Genomic DNA, 14,662 nt, shown 5'->3' with positions numbered 1-14,662 from the left:
GTATGACATACTAAAAAGACACCTGCATTTGTTTTAACAACAAACCCAGTATAATGCATGAGAAATGTACTTGAGATGTCTCAAAGAATTTCTCAGCAGCTATTTAGGGTGACCTTGAATTAACCATGTACAAAAGCTGAGAAAATATTAAGAACTGTTTATATGATCACTACCACTAACTAAGACTTAAAACATTGATTGATAGGTTCAAAGAAGCAACTGACCTAGAGAAGAGACAAGAGACTTAGATTTATATATATATATATATATATATATATATATATGTGTGTGTGTGTGTGTGTGTGTGTATGTATATATATATAATGAGTATGCTTGTTTTACTATTTGCAAAGATATTGAATATTACTTTTATCAGAAAGTATACAAATATTATATATAACATATTTTATAACATACATTAAAAGACTTCAGTAACTATATTTCTTTTTCTTTCTGTCCTTCTATCTTTCTTTCTTTCTTTTTTTTTGTTATTACTTTGTTTTTTCAAGACAGGGTTACTCTGTGTAGCCCTGGCTGTTCTGGACTTAATGTGTTGACCAGGCTGGCCTCAAACTCACAGAGCTCCTCCTGCCTAGTGTGTGCCACCATGCCAGGCTGTAACTATATTTCTTTGTTGTTGTTTTGGGTTTTTTTTTTCATTATGGCTAATCCATATTTATTTTTATCCACTTTACATCTTGCTTGTACACCCACCCCCCTCCCCTCCCTGTCTCACCCTTTTCCCCTATACCCTCCCCTTTTCTTCCCATCTACTCCTGCTCATTGCTTTTCATCAGGACAGAGCCTGTCCTCTTCCCCTGTGACCTGGAAAGGCAGTCCTGCCAGGGAAAGTGATCAAAAAGCTGGCAAGTGAATCCATGTCCAAGTCCTCTAGTAAAGGACCCTCACTAGAGGACCCACATGAGGCCTAAGCTGCCCACCTGCTACCTCTTTGTAGGGGGCCTAGGTCCAGTTCATGCATGGCCCTTGGTTGATGCTTTTGTCACAACAAGCCCCTCTGGGTCCTATTTAGTTGGCTCTGTTGGTCTTCTTGTGGAGCTCCTGTCACCTCCGTGTTCTTTTCTTGTTCCTCCCACTTTTCCACAAGATTCTTTCTGCATGACCCGGTGTTTGGGTGTGAGTCTCAACATCTGTAACTATAGTTTTTATGTTCACTAATTTAGTGTTTCTTTGAAAGAATAATTGGTCATCTGAAGGTATATTGTTATCTTCACTACAATGCTGGTTTCATATATGAAAGAGATATTAAAATTTATTTTATTTAAGATATAAATAAGGTATATGTCATGATTTCTAACCAGGGTTACTATAGTAAATAAAAATATATAAATAACTTAAAACTCCTGGTTTCATAAAAATTATATCTGAGATAATTCAGCAAAATATTTACATTTTCAAGGTTATAGTCAGTGTTTGATGGATGGATTTTGAATAGGCACATATGTTTTATTTTTTAAACAATATTGGTGGATGAAAAATAGCTTATGCGTTGATCTTTATGATAATTGAAGGAGACTAAAAATCAATGTCTGTTGCTCATGGCTCATTCCAATTTCATGTGTATAAAGGCACCATCATCTACAGTGGAAGCAAATATACAAATGAATCTATTTGTGTATTTGTTCTTTTTAATAGCTATTTGCATTATTATATTTTTTCTAGATATGTGTTTAAAATGGTATTTCAAAGGAAGCACCTAATTTTCTCTATAGTTTACTTATTACTCAGTTGTGTTTTTTTTTATGTTTAAACAATATTCTACACTGATATTTCGCTACTTGTGTATGTGTGTGAAGAGTTTTCAGCTCCTGATTTTCCTGGAAACATCGTGCAGCATTCATTAAATCCTTGTGATAATTTCTGAGATAACTCTGTGTTGTGACCTTTATATTGTTAATGAAGGCTGGCTATGTATTTGTTAACCCTTCCCTCAGTTTGTGTATGGCATGTGATCTCGTTATCCCTACTGTCAACTTGAGATATCTGAGCTATCTCAGAGGAGAGCTTCCATTGAGAAATTGCTTGGACTAGAATGATCTTTGGGCATGTACACAGAGGAGTGTCTTGATGGCTAATTGATAGGGAAGGGCACATACCACTGTGGATGGTACCATCCCTAAGCAAACAGCCTTAGACTGCAGAGAAAACTAGCTGAGTGTGAGCCTGGTGGTGAACCTTTAGGGAGAATTTCTGCATTAGTTTTCTGCTTAAATTTCTGTCCTTCTTCCCTCAGTGATGGACTGTGACCCTTTCCTCCTCCAAGTTGCTTTTACTCATGGTGTTTGTCACAGCAACAGAATAAAACTAGGTCAGCTCCTGTGACCCCCCATGACTAGACTGGAGGCAAAGACTTGGGGGTTGAAGACTTCAGGGGTAAAAGAATGTTCTCATTATATTTACCAAATGTGTGGCTACCAACACAGTATCACTGTTGATAATAATTTTGATATGAGATCAGGGTTGAATATTTTCTTCATTCAAAAATTGCTCCTTTTTCATACTCACCTAGTACTTAAAGGGGATAGACAGCTAAAAATAAAAAAATAAAAAAACAGAATTGCCAAAATGAACCTGTACAACAGATAGTCTGGAGGTATATCCATCCCTGATCTCAAGCTGTTCTACAGAGCAATAGTAATAAAAACTGCATGGTACTGGCATAGAAACAGAATGGTGGATCAAGGGAATTGAATCAAAGATCCAAAAGTAAACCCACACACATACGGATACTTGATTTTTGACAAAGAAATCACAACCATACAATGGAAAAATGACAGTGTATTCAACAAATGGTGCTGATCTAACTGTATGTCTGCATGGAGAAAAATGCAAGTAGATCCATATTTATCACCCTGCACAAAACTAAAGTCCAAGTGGATCAAAGACCTCAACATAGAACCAGACACACTAAATCTGTTAGAAGAAAAAGTGGGAAAGAGCCTTGGTACAGGAGACAACTTTCTGAACAGAAAACCAACATCACAGGCTCTAATATCACCAATCAGTAGATGGGACCTCATGAAACTGAAAAGCTTCTGTAAAGCAAAGGACACTATCAACAGAACAAAATGACAGCCTACACACTGGGTTTTGTTTTTGTTTTTGTTTTTAATTCTTGAATGGGCATGTGTACAGAACTGAATAGATTGACACAAAGGCACATCTTCAAGAAAAGTACTTAAAGAAACCCAAAGGACCTCATTTGTAGTTTGTCTACCAGGGAGCAGCAAGAGTATGTCCATGTTTAAAGCAGAGAGCAAGACTCTAGCTAGCGATAACTCTGCTGGACCATTGACATTAGAATATTCATTTATTTATATGCTAAGATAACTGTCTGTATTAGTATGTACTACTTTCTCAGCCCTTGATTTTATACCTTATAGTACAGTTTTATATGCATCTATACATATAGCATTTGTACTATATAGCACATATTTTGCTGGAGCATTGCCCCAAAATGTACCTTTCAGAATTCTTCCTGGTTTGTTCTTCTCTCTCTTTATTAACTAAGTTATATATGTACTTAGTGCATATGTATAACACACACACACACACACACACACACACACATATATATATCCATTTATTTGTTTCTATTGGAGCAGAGCTATATATGCCTAGTTGTCCTGAATTTGCTGTAAATCCCAAGTTGGCCTTGAAATCCTAGCAATAATCCTGACACATCCTCCCAAGTTTTGTGATAGCAGGTTTATGTGCTACACCTGGATTTCCTTTTACTTTTGAGCAGTTCTGCTCTTATACATTAAATGTAAATCTGTAGCATCTACATTTATTACCTACCATAAAGTTAGAAAAAGATGGCCAGAACTGGTGCCTCAGGTCGTGAATTCTAGAACTCACGAAGCAAAAGCAGGTTGGTCTCTGTGAATCCAAGGCTGGCTTGGTCTACACAAGTTCCAGAGCAGCCTGAGCTACAAAGAGAGAACCTGTCTCAAAACAACAACAACAAAAGGAAGTGATAGTTCTGATATAATTATATATTAGATATAATATATGATATCCATGCTATTTGGAATAGTAGGAATGCATTAACATATGTACTGTGAGATTAAGACGATTTAAAAAAATATTGCAGTATATTGTAAATAAAGTGATACTCAGTATAATAGCATTTTACACATTGCAGCTCTTTTATGTAGGTAACATAGGGCTTAAAATTGCATTTAAAATGCAAATAGCATGGTTAGAAATTCTAGAAAATTGAATTATTATCTTTAATTGTTTCACATGACAAGTCTACCACTTTAACTTTCAAGATAATATGAAAGAAATACTGTCAGGTTAATTTTGCTCTTCATTTCACACACCAATTTTCTTTTCAGAGACATGGCCTATTTATTATTTGTTCTAAATATATGTGGTTGCCTTGGCAACTGCCAAATTATAGACCTTATATTACTGCCAATGAGAAATCTCATGGATGATCTAAGGAAGAGAAAGATCTGAAATCTGCCTTTGATTTCAATATGTTGAATATGCCAATATATTCAATATACTGAGGAAGGGACCTGGAAGTCCTGGTCACAAATCCAGGCTGACTTATGGCCTTCAACTTTTTTTCCCTACTGTCTCAGTCCCTCCATCACCCCTTTCTAAAACAAAGAGCAATTTGTGGCATATTTCTGTAACCCATTTCCTAATTCAATATACGCTTTTCTGTCTGTGACAGACTGATATGAGATCTTTTACTTTGGGGAACACATAAGTATAAAACTAATTTTCCTTGAATTTGCACTCATTTTTAATCTTAGACATATTTCTTTTATTTAGATTATTTTGTTTGGAAACATTTACATTAAATTGGAACTAAACTTCAGAGACAATGCATGTTATTATTTAGGTCCCATTAGTTTATTATAAAAGGGAAGCATGGGAATTATTTAGATGATGAAATAATTAAAAATGTCAGTTCAGAAGCAGTGCTTGGAGGAAATTTCATAGCACTAAGAGCCTTCAAGAAGAAATTTGTGACATCTCTTATAAGCAACTTAATAGCCCAACTGAAAGTCCTAGAAATAAAAGAAGCAAATATACCCAAGAGGAACAGACGGCTGGAAATAATCAAAGTCATGGCTGAAATCAATCAATTAGAAACAAATAAAACTATTCAAAGAATCAATGAAACCAAGAGCTGGTTCTTTGAGAAAATCAACATGATAGACAAACCTTTAGCCAAAATAACTAAAAAGCAAAAAGAAACTATCCGAATCAGCAAAATCAGAAATCAAAAGGGGGACATAACTACAGACACTGAGGAAACCCAAACAATCATTAGGTCATGCTACAAAAGCCTATGCCACAAAATTTGAAAATCTAAACAAAAGGACAATTTTTTTGATAGATTCCATCTACCAAAATTAAGTCAAGATCAGGTAGAAAGATAGAATAGTCCTATATCCCCCAAGGAAATAGAAGCAGTCATCATCATTCTCCCTTCCAAAAAGAGCCCTGCACCAGATGGATTCAGTGCAGAATTCTAACCTTCAAAGAAGTGCTAACTCCAATTCTTTCCAAAATATTCCACAATATTTTCCACAATATTCCACAATAGAAACAGAAGGGACATTACCAAACTCATTCTATGAAGCCACAGTCACCTTGATACCTAAACCTCACAAAGACCTAACAAAAAAAGAACTTCAGACCTATCTCTCTTACGAACATTGATGCAAAAATACTCAATAAAATACTTGCAAACCAAATCCAAGAACACATCAAGATATCATCAACCATGACCAAGTAGGCTTCATCCCAGGCATGCAAAGGTGGTTCAACATACGGAAACCCATCAATGTAATCCACCACATGAACAAACTGATGGAGAAAAACCACATGATCATCTCCTTAGATGCTGAAAAAGCATTTGACAAAGTTCAACACCCATTCATGTTTAAAGTCCTAGAGAGATCAGGGATACAAGGCACATATCTAAACATAGTAAAGGCAATATACAGCAAGGCTATAGCCAACATTAAACTCAATGGAGAGAAACTTAAATCAATCCCACTAAAATCAGAGACAAGGCAAGACTGCCCACTCTCTCCATATCTCTTCAACATAGTACTTGAAGTCCTAGCTAAAACAATTAGACAACTAAAGGTGATCAAGGGATACAAATCAGAAAGGAAGAGGTCAAAGTTTCACTATTCTCAGATGATATGATAGTATACATTAGCAACCCCAAAAATTCAAACAAAGAACTCCCTCAGCTGATAAACACCTTCAGTGGCTAGATACAAAGTCAACTCAAAAAAATCAGAAGCCCTTCTGTATACCAAAGACAAAAGGGCTGAGAAAGAAATTAGGGAAACAACACCCTTCACAATAGCCACAAAAGACAAAGTACCTTGGGGTGACTCTAACCAAGCAAGTGAAAGCCCTGTTTGAAAAAAACAAACAAAACAAAACAAAACAAAACAAAACAAAAAACCCTTTAAGTCTCTGAAGAAAGAAATTGAAGAAGATATCAGAAGATGAAAAGATTTCCTGTGCTCATGGATTGGTAGGATTAACATAGTGAAAATAGCCATCCTGCCAAAAGCAATTTACAGATTCAATGCAATTCCCATCAAAATATCAACTCAATTCTTTACAGACCTTGAAAGAAAGATTCTCAGCTTCACATGGAGAAATAAAAAAACAGAATCTCCAAAACAATCCTGTACAACAACAGGTTATTTGGAGGTATCTCCATCCCCGACCCCAAGCTGTACTACAGAGCAATAGTAATACAAACTTCATGGTATTGGCATAGAAACAGAAAAGAGGATCAATGGAACCAAATGGAAGACCCTGACATAAACCCACACACCTATGAATACTTGAGTTTTGACAAAGAAGACAAAACCATTCAATGGAAAAAAGACAGCATCTTCAACCAATGGTGCTGGTCCAACTGGATGTCTACATGCAGACAAATGCAAATAGATCCATATTTATTCACAAAACTAAAGTCCAAGTGGATAAAAGACCTCAACATAAAATCAGATACTCTAAATCAGTTAGAAGAAAAAGTGGGCAAGAGCCTAAAACTCATTGGCACAGAAGACAACTTCCTGAACAGAACACAAACAGGCTCTAAGAGCAACAATCAATAAATGGGACCTCATGGAACTGTAAAGCAAAAGACAGTTTTCAGAACAAAGTGACAGCCTACAGACTGGGAATGAATCTTCACCAACCCTATATCTGACAGAGGGCTGATACCAGAATATATAAAGAACTCAAGAAGTTAAAAAACAATAAATCAAGCAACCCAATTAAAAAATGGGTTACGGAGCTAAACAGAGAATTCTCTGTAGAGGAATATAGAATGGCAGAGAAACACTTAAAGACATGCTCAACATCCTTAGCCATCACAGAGATACAAATCAAAACGACCCTGAGATTTTACCTTACACCCATCAAAATGTCTAAAACCAAAAACTCAAATAACACATGCTGCAGAGGTTGTGGAGAAAAGGGAACCCTCCTCCGTTGCTGGTCGGAATATAAACTTGAAAAACCACTTTGGAAATCAATCTCAGACAATTAGAAATAGTGCCTCTTCAAGACCCAGCTATACCACTCCTAGCTATATATCCAAAATTTGCTCAAGTTCCCAAGGACATTTGCTCAACCATGTTTGTAGCAGCTTTATTTGTAATAACCAGACCCTGGAAAGAACCCAGATGTCTGTCAACGGAGTAATGGATACAGAAATTGTAGTATTTTTACACAACAGAATACTACTCAGCAATCAAAAAAGAGTAAATCATGAAATTTGCAGGCAAATGGTGGGATCTAGAAAAGATCATTTTGAGTGAGGTACCAGAAGGTGAAAGACACACATGGTATATGCTTACTTATATAGACCTATACGATATGATAAACATAATGAAATCTATACACCTAAATAAGATAAACAAGAAAGAAGACCGGGGTAAGATGATCAGTCCTCACTTAGAAAGACAAAAGGGATGGGCATTGGATGTAGGAGAAAACAAGTAACAGGACAGGAGCCTACCACAGAGGGCCTCTGAAAGACTCTACCTAATAGTGTATCCAAAGCAGATACTAAGACTCATAACCAAACGTTCCGCAGAGTGCAGGGAATCATATGAAAGAAGGGGGAGTTAGTATGACATGGAGAGGATAGGAGCTCCAAAAGGACCAAATATATGTGGGTACAGGGGTCTTATATAAGACTTTATCCAACCAAGGACCATGTATGGATATAAACTAGAAACTGCTTGGATGTAGCCCATGGTAGCTCAGTAACCATGTGGGTTTCCCTAGTAAGAGGAACAGGGACTATTTCTGACATGAACTCAATGGCAGGCTCTTTGACCTCCCAACCCCCTAAGTGAGAAACAGGCCTACTAGGCCACAGAGGAGGACTTTGCAGCCAGTTCTGAAGATACCTGATAAAACAGGGTCAGATTAAAGGGGAGGAGGTCCTTCCCTATTAGTGGACTTGGAAAGGGGCATGGAAGAGATGAGGGAGGAAGGGTGAGGTTGGGAGGGAATGAGGGAGTGGGATACAGCTGGGATACAGGGTTAATAAAATGTGATTTATAATAAAAAATGAAAATAAAGAACAAAGGAAGTCCAAAAAAAAAAAAAAAGGTCAGTTCAGTGGGCAGCTTCATGGAACACCATTTTAGCAATGATTTCAGTCCACATACTTTCCAAGACTGTCACCATCTCTAAATGAGAAATAATCCTCATCATCTAGAAATACTTCACTGCCTCACACTCTGGGAGAAGAACATTGTGTCCAAATTTCACACCAACTGGTTGAATATCTCCACTCTTTCCATTCATGCTTGACTACAGAGCTAATTATGTTGCTTACAATGTTTTTCCTTGAGACTGTTCTAAAAGCATACTGCAAACTTTGGTGGTTTTAGCACCACTCCTGTTGACCAACACTTTGCCAAAAAACAGAAAGAACATTCAGCATATCATCCATGACTCCCATTATTGTAGCTGTGACAACCCACTCTTGTAACCACTATATACATTAATATAATGACATGGATGACACAGGAAGGACCAAAATTGAGATTGAGTAAACTGGGTTCAAATATCTCGATTGCCATTTTAATCTAGGATTTTTTAATGAAAGCCAAAGCAGGCTTTGCTTTCTTTCTTTTTTATTATATATTTTTTACATTAATTACATTTTATTCAATTTGTATCCCAGCTGTAGGCCCCTCCTTTATTCTCTCCCAATCCCACCCTCCTTCCCTCTTCTCCTCCCATGCCCCTCCCCAAGTCCACTGATAGGGAAGGTCCTCTTCCACTTTCATCTGACCCTAGCTTATCAGGTTTCATCAGGACTGTCTGCAATGTCCTCCTCTTGTGACCTGGTAAGGCTGCTCCTCCCTCAGGTGGTTGTCAAACAGGCAGCCACTGAGTTCATGTCAGAGACAATCCCTGTTCCCCTTACTAGGGAATCTCCTTGGATACTGAGCTGCCATGGGCTACATCTCAGTAGGGTTCTAGGTTGTGTCCATGAATGGACCTTCTTTTTATTATTATTATTTATTTACTTTACCTCCTTGTTGTAGTTCCTTTTGTTCTCCCCTCCCAGTTCTCCCCTCCCTCCTTCTATCCCCCTCAATATTTTCCTCAGAAAATGGGAGCTCCCTTTCCCAACTACCCCCAGCTAATCATGTTCTATCAGGATTGAGTATGTACTCTTTTCTGGTGGCCTGGCAAGACAGTCCCACCAGGGGGAAGTGATCAAAAAACAAGCAAATAGCTTTTTATCTAGCCCTATACTCTGAAGTAATATCTATCTTTATTACTGAGGTGTGTTTCTTGTATGCAACAGAAAGATGGGTACTGTTTTCATATCCATTTTGTTAACCTGCTTTTTCCTTTTTTTTTTTTTTAATTGGGGAGTTGAGACCATTGATATTGAGAGATATTAGTGACCAGTTGCTGTTACTTCCTATTATTTTGATTTTGATGTTGGTGGTGTTAGAGTGTGTGTGTGATTCCCTTCTTTTTGTTTTGATGATGTGGGGTTATTCATTAGCTCCGTTTTCCTGAGTATAGTTGCCTTTCTTGGGTTGGAGTTTTCTTTCTAGGATTTTCTGTTGGATTGGATTCATGGATAGGTACTGTGTAAATTTGTTTTTTGTCATGGAATATCTTGGCTCTACCCCGATGATGAGTAAAAGTTTTGCTGGGTATAGTAGTCAGGGCTGACATCTGTGGGTTCTTACTGTCTGGAAGAGATATTCTCAGGCCCTTCTGGGTTTTAGAGATTCTGATGAGAAGTCAGGTGTAATTCTGATATGTTTGGCTTTTTATGTGACTTGGCCTTTTCCTCTTGTAGCTTTTAATATTCTCTCTTTGTTCTCCACAGTTATCATTTTGATTGTTATGTGGCAGGCATATTTTCTTTTCTGGTCTAATGCATTGGTGTTAGGTAAGCTTCTTGTATGTTTATAGGCATCTTTTTAGGTTGGAAAAGTTTTCTTCTATGATTTTGTTGAAAATATTTTCTGAGCCTTGGAGCTGGGAGTCTTAGTCTTCTATTCCTTTTATTCTTATGTCTGTTCTCGTCATAGTATCCCAGATTTCTTGGATGTTCTATGTCAGGAGCTTTTCAGAGTTAACATTTTTTTTTTGACTGATGCATCGATTTCTTCAATTGTATTTTCTAACCCAAGATTCTCTCTTCATTTCTTGTATTTTGTTGGTGATGCTTCTGTCTGTAGTTCCTGTTCTCTTCCCTAGGTTTCTTATCTCCTGGATTGCCTCAGATTGTATGTATGTGGGTGGGTGGTTTTTTGTTTTTATTCTACTTCCATTTTTGGTCTTAAACAGCTTTATTCATTTCCTTCTCCTGTTTGATTGTAGTTTCCTGTGTTTTCTTTAAGGGAGTTGTTCAATTCTTTCACTGGTTTGTATTTTTCTGTGCCACTTTGAGAGCTATATTTTCCTCCTTTTAGGCCTCTATCATTTTCATAACCTCAGATTTAAAATCTTTTTTTCTTATAATCTGGGTGTGATAGTATCTCCAGGGCTTGCTGGGGTAGGGCTGCTAGTTTTGGTGGTGTCATATGGCCCTGAGTTTTTTGCTTGTGTTCTTATGCTGGCCTCTTGCCATCTGGTTGCCTTTCATGTTATCCGGCCTGGTGGTCCCTTCTCTGGGTTCCCTGTCTGTGTCCCAGGTGGGCCAGGCAGATGGGGAGCAGGTGGAAAGATCTCCAAGCCGAATGCTGCACTTGTGCCCCACAGGCTTCCCAAGGATGGAAGACAATGGGGTTTGAGGCCTGCATCCAGCTCATCTCTGCTGTCTGTGACCCAGGTGAGCCAGGCAGGTGGAAAGATTTCCAAGCCAAAAGCTGCTCTGGTGTTACACTGGCCTCCTTGGGATGGGGGACAATGGTGTTTCAGACCCCAACCCAGTTCACCTCCCCTGGCCTTGATGTCTGTGACCCAAGTTGGGCAGAGATGGGGAACAGGCAGAAAGATCTCCAAGCTGAAAGCTGATCTGGCACCAGCAAAGTAGGGCTTTTTTAATACTCATTTTTATACTTTTTAAAAGTTGATTATTTATGAAATAAATTTCTTCAAATTCTGAGATATATGATGCTCTGAATTTTTTTTTCTCCTGAAAATATCTCAGAAACTTCATTCATTAACTGCTCTAATGTCCTTGGTCAAGTTCAAATGCAGTCATACTCTTTCTTGTTGTTTGTATTCTGAAGTGTCTTCCATGCGTTTTTCATTTAGAATGACCAGTTCCCTTAGTTTAAAAGGATAAATTTGAGCAAATAAGTGGGAATAATGTGATGTAAAAGCTTGAAAGCTGGTTACTTTTTCTAACAAACCACAAAAACAACAAGAGCTTAGGATAGCAAACTAGAGCAATCAGTCCCTGGAACTGGTAGTAACAGACCTCTGGAGGCCCCTAGAACCCTGCAACAACATAGTTTTTGTTGTTGTTTTAAGCTGCTCCAGTTGTAGCATTTAATAGACTAAAGACATCTTTTAAACCTAGGGGTCTTTGGTGTATTAGTGTTAAGGAAAGTTTCTTTAAGATTTGTTCCATTAACTCTTTCATTACAGGCTTACCAGACTGCTCTGCCATTCAGCTCTTTGGGCTAGTACCCAAACAAGCATATTTTCTCTTAGTTAACAGGCAGGGGCAGGGAGGAGATGAGAGAGGAAGGGTGGGATTGGGAGGGAATGAGGGAGGGAGCTACAACTGGGATACAACTGGGATAAGTAATCTGTGAGTAATATAAAAATATAATTAACAAAAGAATTTAAATTTTTCACTTACCAGCTATATAATCAATCCCATTGAAATTCAGTTGCCTGATAACATTTGGCATACCAAGACTCTTAGTTTATTAACAATGATCAAAAAAGAAAGCTGAAGAACGCTGCTAAACGGTGATGAAACTTATAACATAGATACAAAAATCCAGAGTATAGGTGCCATGCTGGATGAGTTAATTTATACTTCCCTCTGCTATCTCTGCTCCATCAGTGCAGACTCAATTCTCTCATCTTAAAATTAGAGTTGCTACAGTGGCATAGATGACATTGCTATGTATGCATCACTTACCTGCTGAGAGTACTTAAGTGACATGAAGTCACTACAAAGAAATATAGGAACAAAACTAAAGTCTAAAAATAAGCTCAAATAGTCCACAATATTAGATATTGCAGTATGGTACAGCGATGGTGTATCCTTTGGTCCCTGGCACCACATGATGGATTTCAATAGCATGTGTGTCTGTGGTATTTAGCTGTCGCCTTATCTAATGAAACGCCAGAGGAGGCCACTAAGTCCCAATAATGCCTGCACGGACACATGGCCAACTGACATGAAGACTTTCCACAGCCCAGATCTCATGAGGTGCCAGTCACTTAAACACTATTGGGAGCCTTGGGGACCAAGCCTATGACATATGAAGCTTCATAGAAAATTTTTCCCAGATATCTGAAAAATAGGAAAATTTTAATTAAAAATATAATGTGTCTAAAATATTTCTGTCTAAATATAGTTGCTGTATATATTGTATACATTATATGTCATATATATATGTGTGTATATATATATATATATATATATATATATATATATATATGGCCCTGCTTGAGATTATGTAAAAATATATATATAACAATGAACAGGTATTTTATTGCAGTGTTTAAACACCAAACAAAATTTTCTTCAGGAAAGAGTACTTTTTTCTTATGTGCCTGGTCTTATGAAGGTAAGAAAAATTTAGAAACACTTACAGCACCCCTTCTCATAGTTTACTAGGAGAAAAGAGGAAGACTTGAAATTTAGAAAGCAAATGATACTTTCACACTTATCCAATTTCCCACCACTTACCCAGGAGCTATATTGCTGCAGGACAGATTGTCTTAGTGCTGTGCATAAGTTATAGTCTTCGGAACTGTGGTGTGCTTGGTGTGCTGCCCAAAGAATATTAATCTCTGCAAAACACATGATTTTAAACAAGCCATGAGAATGAGAAGAGAGCAGCTTCTGTTGAGGCGCGTGCTTTGCTCTTCTGAGAGCAGATGAAAAGCCTGTAACATCTCTGAAAAGGCTAGCCAACAGAACGAGAATTAAAATAAGGCTCCATAAAGCATTTTTGGAACTAGAAAGTATACAAATTATAAGTATACGGAGACTGAATCAGAACCAGTAAATACTCACACTGCATGTAACACAGTTACATACCACCAATGAAATGAAATGACTTCCAAAACTCATGTTTTGCCAACATTTACAATATGACAGATCATAAAAGCTAACTTGTGGTGTTGTAACAACATAATCAACAGGCAGGGATGTGTTTTCAGTGTGTGATAACACATTTCTAATTAAGGAATTCTCCGGTGGGAGAAATCGGTATGTAATGAAATATTACACCATATTAACCATATTATTTCCTCCTGACTTTTTGAGCTATCTCACAAGCTGTCTGTTGGGACAAGCAAACATGACGGTATTTGATGTTGATCTTTAAAATTAGACTTTATTCACACACTAGTACATTGTACTTGGTTCTTCTCAGAGCTTAGCAATGTGTCCACCATTTCACGAGCCTTCTGTGTGCCCTCAAAATAAAACAGGAAATTGAGATTGCTTTCTACACCAAGAGGTGCCAGGATCACCTCACAAGGCCTGGTGTCTCTTCAAGTGGAGAAAGAGTTTTTCATTAACCATTGTCTCATAAATACTTAAATCATGATTAGTTATTGTTTCAATCATTTCATGAATCTTACACTGTAGCCAGGAAATTCAAGAATTATTCTTTACAAGAATGAGGAGTAATTTATCATATGCTTCATTGAAACTACTCAGACACTGTATTTGAGGCTGTTTAGGGGCCAGCTTTCTGGCTTATTTATTACATACATAGCTACATATAACAGATTTGCAAGGGCTGTTTCTTTGAATCTTCCGGTGTTGTATGGGCTTTGCTTAAGAGGTAATAAATTTGACAAATTTTCTAAGTTTTGTAAACTGTTTGTTTTCCAACTGAGGCCTTGAAATAATCTAAACACATTTTTTTTTTTTCTTAGAGAACTCACTATTGAACATTTTGGAACCTGGTACTTACGAGCCTTGATTAAGAAAAAACGTGTC

At 37.4% G+C, this 14,662-nt stretch overlaps 1 protein-coding gene across 5 annotated transcripts in view; it reads right to left on the bottom strand.

The window, feature by feature from the left end:
* Agmo (alkylglycerol monooxygenase) overlaps positions 1-14,662 on the bottom strand; it is a 313,051-nt gene that overhangs the window by 203,006 nt on the left and 95,383 nt on the right. For 4 of the 5 annotated variants that reach the window (XM_060367237.1, XM_060367241.1, XM_060367253.1 and 1 more), the window contains exon 4: positions 13,397-13,500. The exons of the other annotated variant lie outside the window; for it this stretch is intronic. In XM_060367237.1, the coding sequence (XP_060223220.1) occupies positions 13,397-13,500 (104 nt within the window). The remainder of the gene's footprint in view (positions 1-13,396; positions 13,501-14,662) is intronic. 5 annotated transcript variants of the gene reach the window in all.

Source organism: Meriones unguiculatus, chromosome 1 (assembly GCF_030254825.1).
Source record: "Meriones unguiculatus strain TT.TT164.6M chromosome 1, Bangor_MerUng_6.1, whole genome shotgun sequence".
Taxonomy (NCBI): domain Eukaryota; kingdom Metazoa; phylum Chordata; class Mammalia; order Rodentia; family Muridae; genus Meriones; species Meriones unguiculatus.
The sequence above is the reverse complement of the archived record's forward strand: the minus strand, read 5'-3'. Positions and strand labels throughout refer to the sequence as shown.